The 23,443-nt window shown below is 30.8% G+C and overlaps 2 protein-coding genes across 5 annotated transcripts; both read right to left on the reverse strand.

The window, feature by feature from the left end:
• Nucleotides 1-1,161: 1,161 nt before the first annotated feature.
• On the reverse strand, nt 1,162-9,698 carry LOC114380536 (transcription factor TGA9-like). Of its 4 annotated transcripts, none has more exons than XM_028339641.1 (13): nt 9,446-9,698; nt 9,133-9,281; nt 8,897-8,985; nt 8,478-8,557; nt 7,998-8,243; nt 7,047-7,091; nt 6,852-6,911; nt 6,683-6,760; nt 6,538-6,583; nt 5,272-5,543; nt 4,293-4,514; nt 2,519-2,661; nt 1,162-1,601 (listed from the first exon to the last, which is right to left on the reverse strand). In XM_028339641.1, exons 2-13 carry the CDS (start codon nt 9,237-9,239, stop codon nt 1,514-1,516), a joined length of 1,476 nt encoding a protein of 491 aa, XP_028195442.1. In that variant the 5' UTR covers nt 9,240-9,281; nt 9,446-9,698; the 3' UTR covers nt 1,162-1,513. The 4 variants fall into 4 exon arrangements, with proteins under 4 accessions (XP_028195442.1, XP_028195441.1, XP_028195443.1 ...); XM_028339640.1 differs by having other exon boundaries at nt 9,133-9,275; nt 9,446-9,697; XM_028339642.1 differs by lacking the exon at nt 9,446-9,698 and having other exon boundaries at nt 8,478-8,554; nt 9,133-9,389.
• Nucleotides 9,699-15,844: 6,146 nt separating this feature from the next.
• Nucleotides 15,845-18,771, reverse strand: LOC114377989 (F-box/LRR-repeat protein At1g67190-like). Its single transcript, XM_028336482.1, has 2 exons — nt 18,559-18,771; nt 15,845-18,350 (listed from the first exon to the last, which is right to left on the reverse strand). The coding sequence occupies exon 2, from the start codon at nt 18,089-18,091 to the stop codon at nt 16,832-16,834; it is 1,260 nt and encodes a 419-aa protein (XP_028192283.1). The 5' UTR covers nt 18,092-18,350; nt 18,559-18,771; the 3' UTR covers nt 15,845-16,831.
• Nucleotides 18,772-23,443: the final 4,672 nt, after the last annotated feature.

A 23,443-nucleotide genomic window follows, 5' to 3' on the forward strand; every position in this document is an offset into this window, starting at 1 on the left:
ATATCTGTCAGCACTACAAGATATATAATTTAACACTACACCTTTCTTTTTATCTAACTCTTAACTCTTACTAGTCTATCTTCCCTCTCATAAATAAAGTGTCCCATCTCACGTTATCCTCATCCCATGCATTAGATTCACTAAAATAGGTCTTATAGCTTGATTCATAAATACTCAACAGCATATTCATATAGAATTACAAGATTAATTTGATAGTCGAAAAAATATGATTGAAAAGATGAGAAAAAGAGTTTGTAAATCCAAATTTCTCCCGTGACATTCTAAAAAAAACTAACAATTAATAATAATTAAATGGAATTATATAAGGAAGGATTTATTATGTATGAAAAAGTTAATAATAATAATAACAATTCGTGTGATTTATTTTTCTTTTATTTTTTAATTAACTATTTTATGTGTTTAATTAAGAACAATTTATACGAGACCACAAATGTCTTCTACCACCAACAATTTTTTATTGGATTAAATAGAATCATTAAGAATATCAAAATTCTTTCTAAATATTGAACACAACTATACACTTACTACTACTCTTATTTGATATTATAAATTAAATTAAAATAATTTTATACTAATTGATTCCTCTGTTTTGTAAAGAAAATATTTTAGGTGGAACTCATTGATGGTGTGTCAATCGCATGCAATGAATTATGAGACTGAAACATACATATATATACACTTGTCGATTTTACATGCAAACAAAAATGGACCACACTCTCCTTTTCAACGCACACAAATGGAGGCACATGTGCCTGCAAAGACACAAACGCGCAATTCCCTCGTTCGCTTCTTTTTTTCTTTTTCGAATAAATTAATCAATCTTATCGTTGTATATATATATGTAACCAAACCACTTCAAATAAACGAAGAGACACAATCTCTTCTTTTCAGCTACAGTTCTACGCAAATTGTGCTATAACCACCAAAACCAGACAACGTTCTTAATTTATATATAAATATAAATCCTTTTTGTTAATTTCCATTCATCGTCCTCTTCATTATATATATAGAATACTCCACTTTCAACCAAAACCACTACTATAAATGCAACTCTCTTCCCAATTTGTGCCACCTCATACTTCTAAAGCCATCATATACAATTAATTAATTTAAAATATATATGGTGTGTGTAAAAGAAAATTAAAAGAAGCAACTAGCTAGCTATATGTAATATACTATATAGAAGACTAGCATCAATTTTATGTTTACATATATATCTACATCTCGCATGTCATATTTGTTCCTTTAACATTAAATTTCTCTACTCCTTTTAGCTAAAGTAGAAGCTTCCTCGTCATTCACATAAAACTCGGATTCCATTTAATTATAACAAAACATAAGAGACACAAGAGCAGAAGATTGAAAGGAAAAAAAAAAGATATTAATTCTTTGATGACGCTGACACTCTTTCCATTCCTTCTAAAGCAGCCCAAAGAAATCCACTTGCACCGGGTTTCAATTACTACACAATATATATATATATATATGTATTTCAGAAACTTGAGAAATGATTTTGAGAAGATTGAACCATTTGCAATTCCGTGGTTGTTTGGCATGAGTTATCATCACTTATCAATGTCCTGTTGAACCAAAGGAAAAGGGTGTCACTATGGTTTTTTTTTTTTTGTGATCTTTTAATCAATAATTTAAATGGAGCTAACATGTTTGGAATTAGTTGCAAATATATGTAAGTGTTGAAACTTGAAAGGAAATGAAATCAACACCATCCATGCAAGTTTCTTTTGACTAATCCAAGCGTTATACATTTTAAAAGATATTAAAATTAAAAATGATTTATTTGCTAGATTACATTTTTATCCTCCTATTTTTTTTTAATTTTACAAATTTCATCCTTTCATTTTTTTTCTTCATGAATTTAATTTTCTACTATTTTAATTGTGTAATTTTAATTTATTTATCAAATTAATATTTAATAGAAATGTTTATGTGGGAGTACAATAAAGTATCATATATGCTAACATAACAATGCACTAGAATGTCACATTTATGCATAAAAAAGAAAGTCGCATCAATATTTTCATTAAATATTGGATGTTCATTTAGTTAATAGGTAAATTGAAATTGTATAATTAAAATAGTGGATAATCAATTTACAAAAAAGATTGAGGGATAAAATTTGTAAAATTGAAAAATTATAGATGAATCAAAAGTATAATTAAGTCTAATTTATTTCTTATAAAATATATAGAATTATCAATTATCTTTCATATAATAAGAAAATTTGAAGTTAAGTAAATTTTAAAAATACAAATAAAAAATTAAATTATAAGAAAATATACATAACAAATTTAAATAAATAGAAAATGAGTATTTTAGATTTAAGAAAATAAGAACAATACTTTTTAAAAGAATTCAATTAAAAAAGAACTATTTTGAAAGTCTAAATTATTAAAAAGAGGAAAAACTAATATATATATATATATATATATATATATATAAAGTTAAAAGTGATTAAGATATGGTGTGTGAATCTTACTCTCGTGGTCTTGATGCCCAAAGAGAACTAAGGGCTCTAAGACGGCCATAATACTCTCCAATCACAAGAAAACACCGTGCTGCTTGACGGACTGTCAGCAATCGACATAATTGGTGAAGGGTTATTTGCCTCAAATTATCAGCCTTCAATTCAGAAACACAAATTGATTAATTAATTGGGTGAGAACTGAAACAATTAAGTCAGAAGAAACTACGGTATTTAGTTCATTCATTAATTATAGATATAATAATTTATCAAGTACTAGTACTAATCAAACCTCAACTACCGCATGAGATGGGTCCCTACAGCTAATCCAGTGGCAAATATGGACAAGAGCACTATGCTTTCGAAGGGTTGATAATACTGATATATGAACTTGTCTTATCTATAAACTAATTAGACTGATTCTAATACACGTATAAAGTACTATATTTTCTTTTTATTTAATGACACTGGAATTTAATCAATTAGGAATCACTTGTCAATTTGGTTTTTAAAATATTGATGATTGTAAGTCTACCTAGGGTTTATGCATAAACATCCCCCCGTCACTGTCTTCGACCAACTTCTGATTGGAACATTTTGAGATGAAAAAACTACATCAAACATTTAGATGAACATGCATGTAGCTTAAATATTAGTAGAAAGCTCGCCAAGTAATTAATTTAAAGTACCCAGAAAAAATATAATGATATATACTGATAAATACGTGTCCAACATGTAGTAGGTGATCTAAGTCAACCCAATTATTTACGTGAAATTATTAAGTTATTTAATCATATTGAAAGAAGTTGAAGTAGGGTTGTAGCTTGAGACAATATTAGACTCTACCAGGCCATGATGCTTATCTAAGAATTAAAGTAATGTCTATCAGATGACAAGTGTGTAAGGATTAATCATAAAAAAGAGTATATTTCAAGCTTTGGCTTTTTGTATATTTTAGCCCTATACGAAAAAAAAAGAGTAAATTATGGACATGTTACAATTAATCAAGCTGAATTAAGTGATAAGGAGATGTAAACTAAGGATCATATATACTCAATTTTCTTGTATAAGACAAGGCAGAATTGCGGCGCAAAACATGCAAAGAGCGGATGAATGAACAAAAGAAACAGAATAGACTAGAAAGTAACATTTCATCAGCTATTACTAGTAGCACTTCGTATACATCATTATCCCTATTTAGATTTTGAAATTAGTACGTGTCATTAATTAATGGGGTGATCCTTAAAAATGTTTCAAGTCAAAAACAATAAAACCATAGAATTCTAAACCAGCGAGAATTGAATGGCTTCTCTTCCGATCCAAATTTCAAACACGACAAGTTTAATTCTTAAACCAATTGCTGTACTTTGAAAGCTAGAAATCCAGGGATGGATAAGTCATGTATAAATTCAAATTTAACTTTGACATGAATGTATAAAGACTCTCTCTCTCCTATCGTCAGTCAAATAGAAATTGTGCTATACAAATAATTTTGACGCAGATGTCACCTGAGGCTTTACGTCAACCTCCTCACCAAATTGAGTGAACAAAAATTAAAGTATATTACTTTAACACTAAGACATAAGAAAAATATATGTAGCCCTAGCTATAAGATAATGTGATCGATCAATCAATTCAATAGTATGACATTTTGGCTTAAAAAGTTATGACCCCCTCCCCCTTTTGTGTTTGTTTCTATATCTAATTAATTAAAATATGCTACATTATATTTATGGCACATAATTATATATTTGTACAGAGAATTTTATAACTAGTTTAATTAATTTACCTGACTAACAAATCCTTCAAGGTTGCCAAGCTTACCCATGGCTGCCACCATCTGTTGAACACCGTCGGCGACGGGACTGCCGGCGATGGTGTCAACAAGAGACTGCTGAAGCTGTTCAAGACCTTGAGTGAGAGCTTCTTCTGCTTGTACTAACGAATGCCGGAGTCCATGTATGCCCATAATTTGCTGCTCCACTAGGGGCTCCAACTGTGGTATCAACATCTGACCAAAATAATAAATACATGCATAAATTCATGAATATCTATTTTTTATAACATGCACTATGTAAATAATATGTTAAGTGGATATATTAAATGTTTTTTAATGCTATTAATGACTTAATATATAATAATAAAAAATTAATTAAAATTTTCTTGTTTTTATTTTGTAATCTAAGTAGTTGAAATTACTAATCTTACTGTTAATTACTGCCTGGGTTTTCTGTAAAACCGTTATCCGCGGATGTCTCACCTCTAAAATGACTCCTATTTTTATTTTAAGGTTTATTTGCTATATGTTTATTTATATTTTCAGGTGTTAATTCGTTTGTCATATTAATTATGCAACACATTACTCTTTAGAGGAGTTTTTTTTTTTTCTGATACTCTTTAGAGGCATTTATTTCGTGAAGGCATTAGAGAAAAGAGAAAAAGAGAAAAACAAGCTTTGTCTAATAAGAAACATTTCTTCTCTCCTCAAATATGTTTTTAATATTTTTCTTAACACAACTAATTTTTTCGTTCTTGTTAAATAATTAATGGATATTTAAGTACAACATCATCATTATTATTTAATAAATTCTCTAAAACGAGTTCACTCTATGTTAAGACTATTATATATATTTATTAAATTAAATTATATAAGTATTGACGCATGCATCCTTATTAGTCTATTATATATATTTATTATAACATTTGATTGAGCAAGATGAAGTGTGATCTTAAGGGACAAAAAAAATGCATATATAGATAAAACATACTGTGATGAGCTCTGATGGTTTAAAACCACCTATCCAGAGGAAGCATCTCTCAGCTGGTGAAGTCCACATGCCATTAATAAGATGAAACACATCTGTTTTAACAGCCACCCCTTTCAGCCTGAAAACCTCATCATAATGAGACAGATATCCATCCACAATCACTCTTAGTTCGCCGTCCGGCAGCGGCACCTGCAGCCCCGAACGGAGCTCCACCATGTGCCGCTGATCATCCTCCAACCATCTTGCATACTCCATGTCAAACATTGCAGCTCCTACAACACCGTACCACAAATTAATGCTCCACTAGTTACCATAATAATAACATTGCATTTGCTACTATGTGACATTTTGGTATAGTATAAAGTTTTTTTTTTAATTATTGGTGCCATGTGTTGGGTGAATATATATAATGTGTGACGTGATAATTTTTGTATTAAAATTAAAAATGTAGGTTGTTTGATGACCTGTGCAAATATGGTCGTGTAATGAAACAGACCTACCACATTTTTATTTAATTCATCTTATCAATAAATAAAAAAAATCAACGGATTATCATCCTTAAGTGCATTATCTAGGGGGATATTATTATTCTATGCTCAAAACCTTTTCTTTCAATCTTAACGTACATCATGTTCTTTTACTAAAAAGGGAAAAACCAGTTATCATGGATCAATAATTCGCTGAAAAGTTAAACTAGCCTTTATATACGTGTTTAGAAAGGGTCGCACAATTTTTCTATCTTCATCACTTTTTAGTAAGTTATATCAAGATCTTTTTAGAATAATGGTCCACTGTTTGTTGGTTTAATTATTTATTTACTTTTTTCCTATTTAATAATGTGAATTCAAACATGAATTAGGCGACAGATTTTGGTCAAATTCCAAGATTTTCTCCACCTGATTCTAGATTTTGAAAGTCCATTTCAAAATCTTAAATTTAACTTCTTTTTATTTTATTTTTGGCTCTATAGAAGATTCAAAGGACATAAAAAGAAGTTACGTGTATATAACAATAATTGCTGCTCGCTCCCTACGGAGTCTCTTAAATTCCATGTCTCATGTTCCAAAGTAAAGGAGTCAAAAGATCACGCCAACAAAATCTCTCATGTACTCATTGTACCAAGTTTCTCCATGCTCCGTAATCATATCATGTGCCAGAAAAATATGACATAATCACCCTCTTCTATCTTTGTTCCAATTTGAGGCAGTATTAGAAAATGAAATTGAATTTGAAAAACCAACAAGAGAAACAGTTAATTAAACTCACCAGAACTTAAACTGCCACCAGCACCACCACATCCCATAAACACACCCTAATAAATTAAACAACACAAATCATAAGAACAAGTCAAATAAATAATTTTTAAAAAATATTAGCAGTATTTTGTGTGTGTAATGAGAGAGAAAAGAACCTGAGAGCGAGCTCTTTGAAGGTCTTGTTCAAGGTGGGTGAGCTTTAATCTACTTGACTCTAGTTGCTGCACATAAGCCTATTGCAATGGAACAACACATTTCCACAATGTTACATTTGTCATTATAATATATGATATTTTTCTATTCTAATTAAATGATGGGACACACCTTTTTCCTGAGACGGCTTTTCCTTGCAGCTTCTCTGTTTTGAGCTAAACGTCTCAGTGTCTGAATCCAAACCAAACAAGAATATCTTGACTTACCTCCCACGTAAAAAAAATTCAAAAACAAAAACATACCTTGGAATATAATATTAATATTATGAATTTATAAATAAATGTGTTTGTGTGTGTCATTCAACACCTTTGCATCAAGTGGCTTCTCTGATGTGGAACCAGCTCCTTTCCTCTGAATAAAAAGAACTCCAAAAAATAAAGAATTAAAAGAGACTTGGAAAGGGTCAGGAAAAATATAGAAAGGTAAACTCAAATGTTAAATTAAAGCACTCAAATTTGAGGAACTTAAAAATCAGAAAATTTGTAGATTTCTAGCTACTAAATAAAAACCAGTGACGGAAAAGAAGAAAGTTGCTCAACATTACTAAAATCCATCCTAGCTTAGAGGTTGGTTAAAGCAAAATTCATAGAGATACCATGCTTTGAAACGAAAAGTGAAAGATAACATAAAAGAATGTGATTTGCTCACAGAATTTTTGGGAAGCATTTCTGAATGAGAAGGCCCTTTATTAGGCAAATTCTCTTGTGGTGATGTGCAATCATCAACATGATAAGGGTAGCAAAAAGCATCTTTATCTGCCATTGTTTTGGTGTATACACTGTGGTTTAGAAATAGATTTGTAACTCCTCCACAATTAACTTGGAGAAAGCACACAAGTTTTGTCTAAGGAGGAGGACAAGTGAAGTGGGAGTGGGTCACTATTAAAAAGAGAAACATTGATTGATAAGTACTGAAAAGATTCTCACTTTGTTTTTTTGTTTGTCACGTTTAACACTCCCTCCCCCTCTCTCTCTCTCTCCCCCCCTCTCTCTCTCATTTTCATGTCGGACATTCATCAGAAAATCGTTCAGGAATCAGAGAAACTCTGTGTCCCTTTGATTTTCTGAGGGCTGTTGGGATCTGTGTTGTGAAGATTTGCACAAAGAGGGAGAGAGAGAGAGAAAGACCAACCAACCAACACAACACAGTAATAATAATTGCATAAAAGAGGTCAACTTTCCCAGTGTTTTGGGGACATGGAAAGAGAGAAAACTATGAGATTAACAGTGGAAACAATAGTTGTTATTAATTAAGAACCTTTTCTTGAGGTGATTTGGCTGCTGATTGATTCTGTGATGATGTGCCTGCTGTTGCTGTCTCCTGTTGTTGTTGTTGTTGTTGCTGCTGCTGTTGAAGGTGCTGATCAAAAGCCTGATGATGATCTGAAGGAGATGCTTTTATGCTTATTGGAGATTCTGTTTCAAATCTTAGCTCATTTTTGGTTGAAAGAGTGTTCACTCCTGATCCTGAATCAGTGCTTTCCCCTCCGGACTTTGAACCTCCCTATGTTTGTGAATCGACCAAAAATATTTCATTTCTTTGTTAGTACTTAATAAAGCCAATTGTGAAAGAATATTAGACTTTTGAAAATGAAGATTTGAATTTAACCATATACTTATCAAATTAAAAAAAAAAATTGAAAAGATTGGGATATTATTGAAGTTGCGCTAGTTTTAAGCATCTATGGATATGGATTGGTCAAAGATGGAGAAGTGAGAGAGAGAGATAGAGTAGTACTCTTGAGGTTTGCTGGAATCTCATTGGCCATGAGGGGAACATTTCCAGTGTGGCCGAAGGCCTGCCTGTGAATAAAGCTGCTACAATCACAAAAGGAAAATCTCAGAGGATCACCAAAAATAAAGGCTTTATGAACATCAATCATATGAAAAGGTGGAGGAACCTTATCCTCCTTTTCAATACTCATGACTCATGGAGTCAGAAAATCATGCAAGTTTCTATGACTATGCCATCCTCCAAGTTTATTATCATTATGGTATGGGAAATGGTAACTCCCCCCACACTCAGCACTTTAGGCATGTTCAAACCTCCTTCTTCCCACTTCTTTCTTCTCTATGCTTTTGGAGAAAGAGTTGCCTATTATGCTTTTCTAACGTCATCAAAAGGAGAACCATGGAAAGGGAAACAATGAAACATACATGCTTTGGCTTCATCATTTCTTATCTTAATTCCTTGCAGAACAATTGCCTCTTCCAACTCCCCAAAATCAAAAGCAGACCCTTGATTGCTAAGAAACAAAGCGTAAAAAAAATGAAAATTAAAACAAGGCTAATTCATAAAAATGAAGAAACACTATACAATAAAAATTCCTTGTAAGGAACTCAGTTTTTCTAAGTGTTGATAGCCCTGAGATAGAGAAAACATTGAAGAATACATTAGGCCTGATGAAGTACTAATCCCATGAAGAACTCCATAAGGAACATGGTGACTTGAAGGTCCCGACTCAGACAAACCCGTTTCTCCAATTCTTTGGCTCGCCATGCAAGGCTTCTTAGACCATTCTCACCTTCTCTGAAGCTGAAACTAAAAGGTTCTAACTAAGTTGAAGAAACTCAATTTCATCACAAGAACAAAACTTGATTACCAAAGTAGAAGAATATAAAAATTGAAGTGTGTGCATGTGTCCATATAAATAGAGAGAAATTCTGAGTATGAAAACCAGGAAGTCATATATGACTTTTAATTACCTCTGTTTTCTAATTGGGATTCTATGGACAAAAAGAATACTATATGGACAAGTTCACACAGTAGCGAAAGATCAAAGCTTTCTTGTCAAAGTAATATATAAGTTGCCACAAGAAGAGGGTCCGGTCTTTTTCTCATGTATCTCTTTGCAACATTTTATCTTTCATGGGGTGTCCCTATCTTTCTTTTCTCCTTCTCTAGGAAGAAACCTGATTGATAAGTGTGTTTGGCTTGCTTTAATTTATCACTGCCCCTAGTTGTGAATACTTCAGATTTAGTAACTCATTATGTGCTAGTGTCAAGTGTGGTACCCCCAAATCTTTTCCTAGCATTTTAGCAACCTTGTGTCAGTCTCTCTAAGCTTGTGGGGTTTGAAAATGTCATAAAATAAAGTATAGAAATTAGTATTGCTCTTTAATTAAATTGGTGTTTCACCTCCATAATTCATGTAAGAAAAAATTGTATTAAAAATTAGTATATATTAGGAAAGTGAAATTTTAATTTGGGTTGTAAATTAACACAAAAAATACTTATTATAAACGATAAAGTTTTTATTAAAAAAACATTCATATTAATTCCTTTTGCTAAAATCATGTATCACCATAAAAAAAAGTGTTTTTTTAAGCATTTAGCTAGTTTCTATCTTTTTTTTCCTAATTATTGAAAATTTTGTTTGACTATTTGAGAAATGAGTTTTACTTGGTAGTGAATAATATTTTTTAAAATATTATTTAAAGTAGTATTTTTTAAAAAATTAACTTTTTTATTTTCTTTTTGTCGTTAAATATTTATTAATTTTTTTAATATTTTTTACTTAATGTAAAATTTTATTATTTTTATCTTTATATAATTTTATAATTTTCAACATAATTTTACTAAACATTTATAATTAAATAAGATAATTTTTCAACTTTTATTTACCTACTAATTTTTTAGCTTCCAACAACTACCTTTTCATCAATTATGTATTGCTTTGCTTTTAACGCATGAATGAACACAATTTCTGGTTGAACGCACTACTGTTTCAAACATGCGTTTAATTTAATGTTACCAAAAGATTTAAATTTAAGACTACATGTTAAATGGAAAGAATTCGTGTGTTTGAATTTCAGTTTCATCCAACAGAAGCCATTTTCATCTCAATTCAGCACTCACATTTCTTCTTTGCCAATGAATTGAAAAGTACAATTCTTCCATATTTAATGTCATCCTAACTGATTTTCGAACACACCTCTTCTTAGTCTATACCACTTCATTCATCCTTTTATAATGTACACCAAAAACACTAAAAAAACAACTCCACATAAATTGTGTAGTAAAATACTCATTCATATTGAACAAAAACAAATCAAATTAACTAAAAGGGGTGGGGTCCTCTGCAAAAAACCACTGCAATCACTGACTCCTCCTCCTACTCCTCTCTCTCTCTCCTCTAACCGCCTGTGTTTTCTTATTGGTTCTCTCGTGGGGGCTTCAACAGGCTGCATGTACTTAATAAGAAAAAGTCATGTATTCATTTATGTAGGAACACAGTATATTCAGTACTACAAGATCAAGATGAGACAAGTTTGTTTTTCTTGCTTTTTTTTTTCCTTTTCCTTTCTCGTTAAAGATGGCAAAAGAGGACGAAAAGAGAAAGCTCTTAAAGGTGATTTTTTTTATCCTTTTATACCTAGGGGGTGATGGATTTCACTCTTTTTTTTATTTTTTACAACTAAGAGCCATAACAAAGTGAGTTATTTTACACATCATACCCTAAACTTGTGCTCATTCCATTTCAACCAAAACATTAGAATAATATTCCACAAGCACACCCACTTTGTGTATTTAATCCCTGCTATGAGATGGATTTGTTTGGTATTTTCCCCTTCGTTGATAAGTCAACATCCATTCCCTGTCATCACCTAAAACCATGCCATCTTAAGATTCTTTTCCACTCAGACATATATATGTCTGCAGAGCAATATGGTACACAGGACAATCATGAATCTACTTGCAACTTATTTTCATTTTTTTTAGTATCATAAATCCATCATTATATATAGTTTATGTTTTGTCTTCTAGTTCTCAAACAGTGTCTTAATTCTATTTCATCAATTTCAATTTTGTAAATATAATTCCAATTAAGATCAACATTTTTTTTTATGATTGGAAAAGGGAAACTTAAGGTTGAAGGAAGAAACGGAAGAAGAAGTCGCAAATTCAAATTTCATATATTCATATTTTTAACAAAAACTAAAAAATTAACATTTATATGAAAAAAAAAAAAATTTAAGAAATAAATATATAATACACAATTATTTAACTATAACTAACATCTCCGATAAATTTATTGATTTTTATAATAATCTAAAAAATCAAGTTTGAATCTTGATTATTCGATTGATAATATAAAATTTTATAAACTGATACTACATAAAACTTTAACTTTAATATATTATGAAAATATAGTAGGAACAGACAGAGAAAAAGAGGGACGAGGGAGACATTTAGGCAATATACCCGATCTACCCTATAAAGAGGTAAAATCAAATATTAAATCTTATGCTCATCTAATACCTTTCTATAGCTTCCTACCAATTATTCCTTTATGGTGTCAATGATTGGTCATTAAAAAGGTGGTTTGGCTCAAAAATATAAATTCTCTAAACTCCTAAAGGATTAGGTCAATAAGTATTTTAAGTATGTATGTACCTTTGTTCCCAATATACCTTACAAGCTGTGTTCTTCACATGGAAGTGTTTTTGTGTGAAGGTTCTTGACCGCAGATTATTCCACGAATATGGCATTACCTTGAGCCGTAATTCTTTGAGATCCACAGTTTCCTGTCTCCAGAGAGAGGTAATTGTTCTTAATTCTAGAATTAATTAATTATTCATTGGTTGATTATGTTCAAACCATTATATTATGTTATGTCATTTACTTGTCGTCTAAGCAAGTAACTAAAAGAACATTGTTTTCTTTATAACTTTTCTCTTATTCTTCTTTTTCTTATGGCCCCTTTGCTAGACCAATTGCATTGACACTGACATTGAGCAGGTTTGTGTGACCGTTTGCTGGATCAAGCAGAGATGCCGTGTGTGGGAATTAGCAGTCATAAAATGGACCCCTCCGGAAATGAGAATCTTGAACTGACCCCAACACCAATACTACATGTCTCCTTTAAATTCAGAAATATGTAAAGGAAAAAAAAAAGTATATTTGTGGTTGATTTAAAATAAATTAAGTTTGTGGTAGGTTTTAATTTAAATTAGTGTACCCTCTTGTTCTTATATTATTATAATTTTAAGTCTTCTTTGTTAAATATCACAGTGACCCACAAAAATAAATTAAGTTTATGATATGTTTTAATTTAAATTAAATTATCATTTTATCCTTATATTACAAATTTAAGTCTTACTTGTCAAATAATAATATTTTTTAGATTTTTTTCATTTAGTAATGACATTTTTTATTAGTAAGGATTGAAGACAAAATCAGAGAGTTTACAGCAGTTTATATATTCAAATTCAACTAACTGAGTTAGACTCCTTTTACATTATTTTTCTTACATCAAATGTTTAATTTAATTTTTTATATTTTTATTCCTTTTCAGTAAGGTAATTTAATTTTGAATTTTGATGCACCATATCAATAAAGATTATATGTTTTGATTTGAATAATTTATTTTTATAATTTCTTATTTGATTTTAAAATTCTTATCTCTTTAGTTTATTTTTATTTAATATAGTGAAATATTCATTATTAATACCGAAAACATTTTCCTATTTTTGATTTACTTTTATTGATAAATTTTAATTAAATAAAAATATTCATGCAATCCATAAAAGCTTGTTAGTTGTTCTAAATTTCAATTTTTTTTTACCCATTCCTTTTTATTTTGTTTTGGTTTGTTATCTTCCCAAATAGTTTGACCCGATCAAATTCAAGATGAACCTAGATAGCTTATATCCAATAATAAAAAGCATAGAAAGTAACGCATATAAATGGAGTTATTGTACATAGGAGAGGGGGGACCCTGTTATTATTATTTTTGTTCTTAGGTTATCAATATTTTAACCATCCATTTATGCACGAGAGGAAAGTTCCAAGAACAAATATTTATGGAGAAGAGTCCGTGTCATGGAATTTCATTTTGCTTTGCAAATAGGCGAATACATGGGCCAGCAAAGAGGCTACTTACCCAAGTTCACTACATCTATATTGGCACATGTTATTCTAACTCCCCCTTTTCCTATTCCCACATCCCACCTTTTTTAATAAAAATACCTTTAAAAAAAACAAGTTTTTCTTTTGTTAATTTTTTTAAAAAAATACTTAATGCAAAAAAAAACAAGTTTTTGTTTTGTTAATTTAAAAAAAAAATACCACAAAAACAATTTTTCATTATATTATTTTTTTGTACAAAATGGAAACTAGTTGGCATCGTGTATTCATAAACAACAGAAACTAGTTTCAGTTGAATCACCAAGAAGGCATTTAATACCTTCAGGAAATAAATTTTAAAAATGTATTTGATACATTCAGGAAATTAATTTCTAGGAAATCTAAAATTTCCTCAAAATTACCTTCTAAAAATTAGTTTCCCAAAAGGGTACTTGTATAAAAAAAACATAAAAACATGTAAGTGGGGCAAAGAGAAAATGGGGGATATAAAAAGAAATACACTATTTGCTATCACTTGCAAAGTCTAAGATAATGTTCGGTTGAGGAGAATGAAAGCGAGATTTTATTAAAACTTTTCTTGTTTAGTTCAATCTTTAGAAAAGGTTGAAGGAGAATGGAGGGAAGCAAAATCTATTCTCTTCCAATTTTAGCCTCCAATATTGGAAGGATTTGGAGCAAAGGAAATGTGAATCTAAAAAAAATTAAGTAACTAAAACATCCTTACTGTTATCTTGAAATACAAAATTTCCCTCATTGCATTTTAGGTATATGATTAATTTATTCTTTTGCTACCATTTTTCCATTTGCATGATCCGTCCATGTCGTCCCTATTGTTGCTGAAGTCATCCTCTATCTCCACCCGCCATCTATCTCCAGTTATTCTCCATCCATTTGTTTTTGCATTCAGGTAAATTTCTATACTTTGTTACATGATGTTTGCCATTGTTGCGCATCTATTTTAAAGTTGTATTGAATTATTTGCTACATGGTGTCAACCATTGCTATGTAATAAGGTTTCAAATGATGTAATAAGAATAAAACTAAATTTTAAGTATCTCCATTTGTTCCATAAAAAAAAAAAAAGTATCTCCATTTCCTCTCTCCTCCGTTAAAATTCCTTCCTTTCCCTCTCCATTAAAATCCCTTCATTTTTTCTTTTCTCCATTCAACCAAATATAATCTAACCGTCAAAAAACTTACATATTTTATTTAAGTCAAACTGAATTTCATTAAAAATCAAACTAAACATAATATATGTTTAGAGTGATATAGGGAGAAAACAAAGAAAGTGCTTACCTATGGGAATCAAAACCCATAAAAACATCCCCTACCCATTACAATCACACCAATATATCAAACCCACAAAAAATAACGATTAAAAATGATTTTTGTGATGCATACAATGATATGAAAAATATTACTCGCACAATTTTAAACATTTTCTTAATTTTATTTTTTTACTAAATTACGCCCCCACATCAATAATTTTTTAAAAAAATAGAATTTCTAAAAAGTGAGACCATTATTAAAGAGCCTCAAATAGAATGTTTAAAAGGGAGTGTTTTATGTTGATAACATTCTTCTTATTGATATTATGTAATTGAACAATTCTTCAATACAATGGATTGAAAAAGAGTATTTTCTGCTTTTACTTAACTACTTCAGGTTCAAACTTAGAGCTGGCTTAATTTATTTACATGCACTAAACTGATATGAATATGTCCTTAAGATCACTGAAGGATGGATCAGAAGTTAACGAAAAAGCTATTTTGAAAACACCCTAGTGCAAAAAATATAGCACCTCCAAATGCTATTCTTCTGATGCTATATGACCTTTGGATTTAAGTTGACGCTTTTGTTAAACTGTAAGCTTTCTGATATTTTAATCCAGGGAGTATTTGAAAAGGAGCAACACTTGTTACTCTGAAAATCTGCACAAAAACATGTTTTTATGTTCCTCTTCATAGTAGCAGATAGCGTACTGAAAGAAGATTTTATAGTTTCATGTTATCATCACTTGAGCTCTATTTGACGCCACTTCATCATCTTACATTAGCCAACAATATTCATCTCAGTAAAGAGTTATCCATCTCTCCAATCATTGTAAATCATGCCAAACAAAGACTAGCAAGTTTTGCAACGTATGAATGATTATAGTCGCTATCTCAGAAAGTGCAAACACAAGCGTGCATAAACAAACCAAAATGGAAGAACAATAGCATAGACACAAAGAATACGTCACAGTAATAAACTTGTTCCCAATTGCAGCATATACATCTGAGAAAGAAAAATTGCTTTCCATATGCGACATAGATAACACTACTGAAAAACCAGTTAAAGTATCAGCTTCGCAATCAATAGTCCATTCTTCGAAAAAAAAATGACAGAAATCTAAAGTTCAACACTTCAACTGCATCACAAATTTATAACCATGTCAAGGGCTTTGCTACCATGGCCTCCTCCACATACTCAAGCTAAAATAATGGCCACACAAGAGGCTGCAGAGAAAAGCACAAGGCACACAAGAGAAGGAAAGACAGCCATAACATGTCCAGCAAATAAAGGGGTAAACTTGCACTCCTCAAGAGTGAAGAGCCTAAATCCATTACCTCCCCTGCTCAGAGAGGGAGAGAGATAAAGAACAATAAAATGTGAAGTAAAAATGGTCATCTATGTGTCAAAACACAGGTCAAGGCTTGAGCATGAGTGGATACTTTCAATAGTCAGCCAATGCCGCTATATATTTTGAGAAGCCAAAAGTAAGTTTGTGCCATGATGGGTTATCCAAATATGCATAGTTTGATCAATTCACATCTTAAAATAGATTTAAATAGAAGGGAAACAAATAAATATGAAATTCCTGAGCAAAATATTTTTAATGGTATACCTTGGAAGGCCACTGGAATGCCGCCACTCATCATAACTCTCTTCCCTCAAAATTGAATCCATTGCAGTGGCTTCATATTTTACATTTATGGCCTTAATTATAATATTAAAATTACCAGAACTCATGACTATTCTGTTTACTGAGAAGGGATCAAAGTTCTAAATGTCTGCCATGAGCTATCATCGTTGGTCAGTCACAGATTCTAGATGAAGATTCCAAACAATAAGTTAAAAGTTATGCATAACTCTTGAATTCAATAAGTTACCCGCCAATATGCCTACACAATTAGACTTAAAAAGAAAGCACGAGCTATAACAAGGTATTTAACAAAATCTTATTCATACTTAAAATATGGATCTACATGTGTGTATCTCCTCATCAGCTCAACCATGGATGTAGTGAAATTGGCTAACATCTGGCATTCTTCATGAGACTTAGCCTCAGAAACAATCCCATGAATGACCAACTTCTTCAGATTGGGGCAACGCTTGAGCAGACCCTCAACCCAGTGGGAGAAAAGATCATTGATCACAGTCCAGCCAAGCTCCAAGACAACAACACTCTCCAGATAGGAAGAGCCTTGTAAACCATAGTAAAGCACTCCATCCCTCACATCATAACTCAGAGATAAATGGCTCAGGTAGGGAAAGCAAGTCGCGATTGTTTCCAAATCCACAACCTCATCCTCATCATCAAACATTACATCCCAAAGCCGAAGCCTCTTCAAATTCGACGATCTTGAAATCATCTGGTAAAACTTTGGCCATATAATTGGGAAGTTGCTGATATCCACAGTCTCAAGATTCTCAACTGTCTCACCAATATCAAGATGTATAACACTAACATCATCAATCTTAAAATGCTTCAAGGTCCCCTTGCCAATGAGTTCAAAAAACTCGAGTGCACAATCTTTCAAGTGCAAGCACTCAAGCCCATCAGCCTCCAATAAAAACTTGTCCAAACTAATTGCTTCTACATACACACTCTTCAGCGTTGAGCTACTCAATTCAACGGTCACCTGTGCATCAGACATTGCAATCTCTGGATTGACAAGTTCAAAAGTTTCAATCTTCGGACATGCAGACACCAAAAGATTTAGATCCAATGCAGATATACTAACATAACTCAAGGAAAGAGATTTCAAACAAGGGAACCGCTGATAATTAGGCTCAACCCCCACAATGGAATTATGAGCCAGATCCAGTATTTCCAGCTTATGCCTGCCACATATTTCAAGAATGTTAACATTAGGCGTAGTCTTGACATTATAATGCAATTGCCTGAGAGTTTCCCTGGTGTACAAGAGCCAAGCAGTAACAGTGGAAGCCGAGAATTCATCCACATCTTCCATCAAAATGGAGAGGGACTGCAACCCTGAGGTCTGGAAAATGGTTTGTGTGATCAAAATCTCAAGGCGGGTAGTTGTCAAATCCCGGTAAATGGGCCAATCTTTGGAGTTGAAGGAGAGTGTATGAAGGTGCTTGCAGCACGCTAGTCGCCATTTCCTGCATGATGCGGAAGCTATCACCACATCTCTTGCAGCCCTCAAGTGTGACAGAATGTTCCCAATCACTTCAACAGGAAGCTGGTCCATGATGCTGCAATTTCCAACTTGCAAACCCCTCACAAAGCTATATCTATCAACAACTTTCTCTTGTATGTTGTGTTGACAACAAACAAACAACAACAAAAGGAAGAAAATAAAAGCAAACAAAAAAAAAAACACTTCTTTTAAATCCTCCGATTCAATTCGAAGAGCGATTTCGGAAGTACCCTAAAAAATCACGCCAGAATCTTCAAATGGATTTCACCAGATGCAAATGCTCAACATCTCTCATGAATATCTCTTCTCACTGGATCAATTTGCAACAGGAATCACGAAAATTAGGAAAGTAAGTAATCAAGATTTAAGATTTAATCAAGCAGGTAGAAGAGGGATTTGGGGAATTAGACTTTATTTAGGATCAAAATTGAAATTAACAACAACAATAACAATAACAAATGATTAGAAAACAATAGAAAATGGTAGTATGAGATAGAGAAAGTGGTTTGTTTATTTACCTAGAAAATAGGGAATAACAAATGAGGATTATTGTTGAATGATATTTGATTATAGAGAGAGATCGGGTGCCAAGTTTTGTAGGAGAAGAGAATCACAATCAGTGATGAAATCTCAAACCAAAGTTCGATCCTTTGAGTTTGATTTAGGATTTGCTAAGATTTGATTCCAGCGCGTTTCAGTTACAGATACACTCTGTCTCTGGCTAGAGTTCTGGCAATTGTATCCTTTTAATTCTTTGGATGGATAAAATATTAATTATACTTATCAATTAAAATACTATTAATTTATTATTATATTAATCATAAAGTTGAAAAATTAAATGCTACTAATACAGTTTTTAATATTATATTTAATGCTTTTTTTGACTGAAATATTACATTTAATGTTGTTTATTGTTGAATAAATTAGGTGTAATTTAACTCATACTCCATTTCTAATAATCGTCGTGTAAGAATTATTATTTTAATTTTTTAATATAATATTAATTATATTTTTTTACTTATTTTTCTTATAATATTAATGATATAAATGAAAAAAACTAAAAATAAATTAATAATTAAAAGATTAATTTTATAAAATTATTTTTCTATCTATTTGTTAAGTTTTATTGGTCTGTCTAAAGTAACTGAAGACAAAAATTTATAATAGGAATAAGAGTAATAAAAAAATGTATTGGAAACGTTTTTTAAACTATTTGAATTTATTTTATTATCTTTTAATTGATAATTTTTACTTTATGTTTTATTTAAAAAAAAGTGTAAATATATTTTGAAAGGAACCTCTCTTTCTTTCTTTCTTTTTTTGGTATTATTTGAATTCAAGATAAATCCAATGCAAGATACCGGCTCCGTCAGTGTTCAATACGACATCATATGCTAGCCTAGGTTCAATGGTTCCCACTTCCAAGCAGCTATGTTTTTTGTTTTTTGTTTTTTTGTTTTTTGTCTTATTTACTTTTGAATTTTGATGCATTTTTAAAAATCAGTGGTACTGTTCTTAGTAGTGAAAATTGTGATATCCAATGGATGAGGCTTGCATATTGGATTATTCAATCATGTCAGCTTACTAGATTTGTATTGGGGAAAAAGATTCTCCAATTTCTTCTACGATAGTTATACACATATATCTACTATCTAAATGTAAATATTTGATAATCGTATGAATAAAAAAATTAGTTATGTATATAAGCATGATTAATTTTATTTCATTTAAAATTAAAATAAATTAATATAATTACATATAATTATTAATATATATGATTAATGGTATCATAAAATTATGATTCATGTGTAAATATGATTAACTTTATATCCAAAATGTTTAATAGTGTTATGAAATTAAATAATAAATATATATATATAGGTTAATTTTATCTCATACGTGATTATAAATAAATAAATTTGGTTGTATTGATTATCGTTGTGGGGCTAGTAGTATCACAATATTATTGAAATGTTTATTAGTGGATAATTTTATCTCATGAGTGATTAACCATTAATTTATTTAAATGTTTAATAATAGTTAATCACGTGAAAAACAGAATTAATCATGCGCATTTAAGTATATGACCGGTCAATGTTAGATGTTGATTTTAAGTGGGACCAATTCCTGAACTATTTTATAACTTTACCTTTCAAGTATTCATAAAAATTATAATATTTTTTGTCATTGCTTTACTGGCTTAATTATTAATTTAATCTTTTTTATTTATTTAAAATATTTAATTAGATTCTTCTATTTTTGAAAGTTTCAATCAAGTTTTTATTTTTTATTTTTTTATGTTATCAAGTTCTTTGTTTTTTAAAATGCTTCATGGTCCTTTAATGTCTCAATGTAATCTTTTATTTTATTAGTTTATAAATGTCTCAATTTGATCCTTTTTGCTATAATTTATAACTTAACATCACCCGCCTCAATTGGATGAAAAAAGATCACATTAAGATATTTTTAAGAAAATAAAGGACTATCTTAGAGCATTTAAAAAAACAAAGGAACTAAGTGAAAATTTCAAAAATAAAAAGACTTAATTAAGCATTCTAAATATAAAAAAGACAAAATTAAATATGTAACATCGAGCTCCAAGTATAAACAAAATACAGATGTGTAAGAGAGCAATTATGTTAGGGAAAAAATACAATAGGATTCAAATGGGTCCAATATGATGAAATAGACTAATTCAAAAGCTTGCATGAGTTAGTTTATGGTAGTTAGCATAGGAGGGAAAGGCACTTAGATAGTTAGGTAGTTACAACTAATTGAGTCTCATGATGTAAACTCCTTCCATGTATAAAAACTATTCATTGTAAATCATTTTGTAGAGATCAAAAATGCAAGTTGCATTCCCAATTTCATTTACTTTCTCACTCTCTTAATTCCTCTCTAAACAGAAATTGTGCGTGTGAATCACCTTTGCTCCAACAGATTTGGTATCAAAGCCTTGTGCAATCAAGGGAGCTTCCGCTGAAACTGAGAGAAATGTTTGTTGTTGTTGTTGATCATCGTTGCTGCAACCATGGTTGGGAATTTGGGTTTTCTAAGCAATTTACCAATACTTGATGGCAAGAATTTGGATGATGGAATGTTCAAATGAAGGTTTTGTTTCGATTTCAAGATGTTCTTAAGATTGTTCAAGTGGGCTACCCAGAATTAGGAGACAATCCTACAGACGCACAAAAAGTCACGTACAAAGATGTAGTAAAATACGATAGCTAAGCCTTGTTCTTGATTCATCAGAGCGTGGATGCGAGTATTTTTTATAAGATATTGAAGGCATCTACAACCAAGGAAGCATGTGTTATATTGGAAAGATGTTTCATTGGTGGAGACAAGATTCGAAAGGTGCGGCTTCAATTGTTGCGGAAGCAATACGAGCTGCTTCAGATGGAAGAAAGACATCGAGTAGTAGATTATTTGAGCAGGGTGTTAAATCTTGTCAATCAGATGAGAGGATGCAATGAACAAATCACAGACGTGATGATCATGAAAAAAATCATGTGCACGGTGAATCAAAGCTTTGATCACATCGTTGTAGCCATTGAAGAATCCAAAGAAGTATAAAATATGAAGATTGAGGAGCTTCAAGGTTTTTTGGAGGCACATGAATTGAAATTGATTCAAAGGAATCAAGCAAAAGCGGTTGATCAAGCTTAGCAAGCCCAAGTGAATAGAGGATCAAAGAGGTGGAAAGGAAAGAAAGACAAAGGGAAGTTTGTCAAAAGGGGTTGGAATCACAACCAAGGCAAGCCAAAGGTTGAAGAAAAACCAGAATCCTCTCATAAGGGAGAAGTTGGTCCCTCAAATCAAGGATACAAAAAGAAAAAAAATAGAAGGAAAATACAACACTTCATCTGTGCAAAATGGGGCCACTATGAAGTTGAATGCTAGCATGGTAAAGGAAAAGGCAAAGGAAAACATAAAAATGATGATCAAGAGGCACATGTGGCACATGATGATGATTTAGATTCAAATCCTGTTTTACTGATGGTAACTACTGTTGAAGGAAACTCACCTGTAGAGGCCATGTATTTGGACACTGGGTGTTCAAATCACATGACATGTTGCAAAGATTTCCTAGTTGATCTTGACACTAGCAGAAAGACCAAGATCAAGCTGGCTGACAGCAGAACTTTGGTTGCTGAAGGTGTAAGGAATATTGTGGTGAAAAGTAATGATGGCAAAATAGCTATTATAGAAAATGTATTATTTGTGTCAGGAATGAAGTTTAATCGGATGAGTGTTAGGCAACTGATTGAAAATGGGTTTCTTAATAGTTATGAAGAATGAAAAACTGGAGCTGTTTGATCCAAGGCAGAGATTGGTGTTGAGATCACCTATTTCAAAGAATAGAACATTTCAAGGCAATATCAAAACCACTTAAGTATAGTGCCTCTCAACCACAGTAACTGATCAAGAGAACTGGTTACGGCATCTAAGGTTTGGACATTTAAACTTTAGAAGCTTAAGCCAGTTACATTCTAATGAGATGGTGATAGGATTACCAAAAATATGTGTGTCTGAAAAAATTTATGAAAGATGCTTTGCTAGTAAACAACCTAGGCATATTTTTAATGCACATTTGCCAGGAAGGGCATTAGGATTACTTCATTTAGTACATTCTGATGTGTGTGGGCCTTTTGAGATACCTTCACTATTAAAGCATTAACTTATAGTTCTTTTTATATTTTATTATCTTTTTATCCTTAAGATATTTATTAACTTTATTATTTTTTAAATAAAATATAGTTCTTGAATCATTTTATATTAGATGGTTTATTTTAACTATTATGTTCATTAAAATAATAAAAGTATAATGTCTATTTAATTGTATTTTTTAATTTGATTTTAAACTTGATTAAAATATTTTTTAAAATAGTATAAAATTAATAGTACAATATTTAATATAAAAAATGTAACAATTGAAACTAAAAAATGAAATGAAAATAATTTAGAATAAAAAATTATGAGACTTTAAAATTAATTAAAAAACTAACATTTTTAAAAATGATGTTTTTTATATAGATGATTAATATATATTTTTTATTTTTATAGATATCATAAATTTATAAATCTCTAATCATCAATTTATACGATTCTCATTTAAGAAAAAATAGGATTAAAGATTAAAAATAAATAAGAATATTGAGTAAAAAATTAAAAATATTTTAAATATAAATGAAATTCAAATAAATCATGTTATAAACAAATTATTTAAATTTTCAAATATCAAATTAAAACATATATTTAAAGATTATACTAGTAATTATGTCATTTTTTTAAAACGAAAGTATCAAAAACATGTTTTAACATTTTTTCTCAATCGTTAAAATTTAAAAATAATAAATTTTAAACCAATCATAGCATAAAATTATTTTTTTTTAAAATTTG

This window comes from Glycine soja, chromosome 12 (genome assembly GCF_004193775.1).
Source record: "Glycine soja cultivar W05 chromosome 12, ASM419377v2, whole genome shotgun sequence".
Classification (NCBI taxonomy): Eukaryota; Viridiplantae; Streptophyta; class Magnoliopsida; order Fabales; family Fabaceae; genus Glycine; species Glycine soja.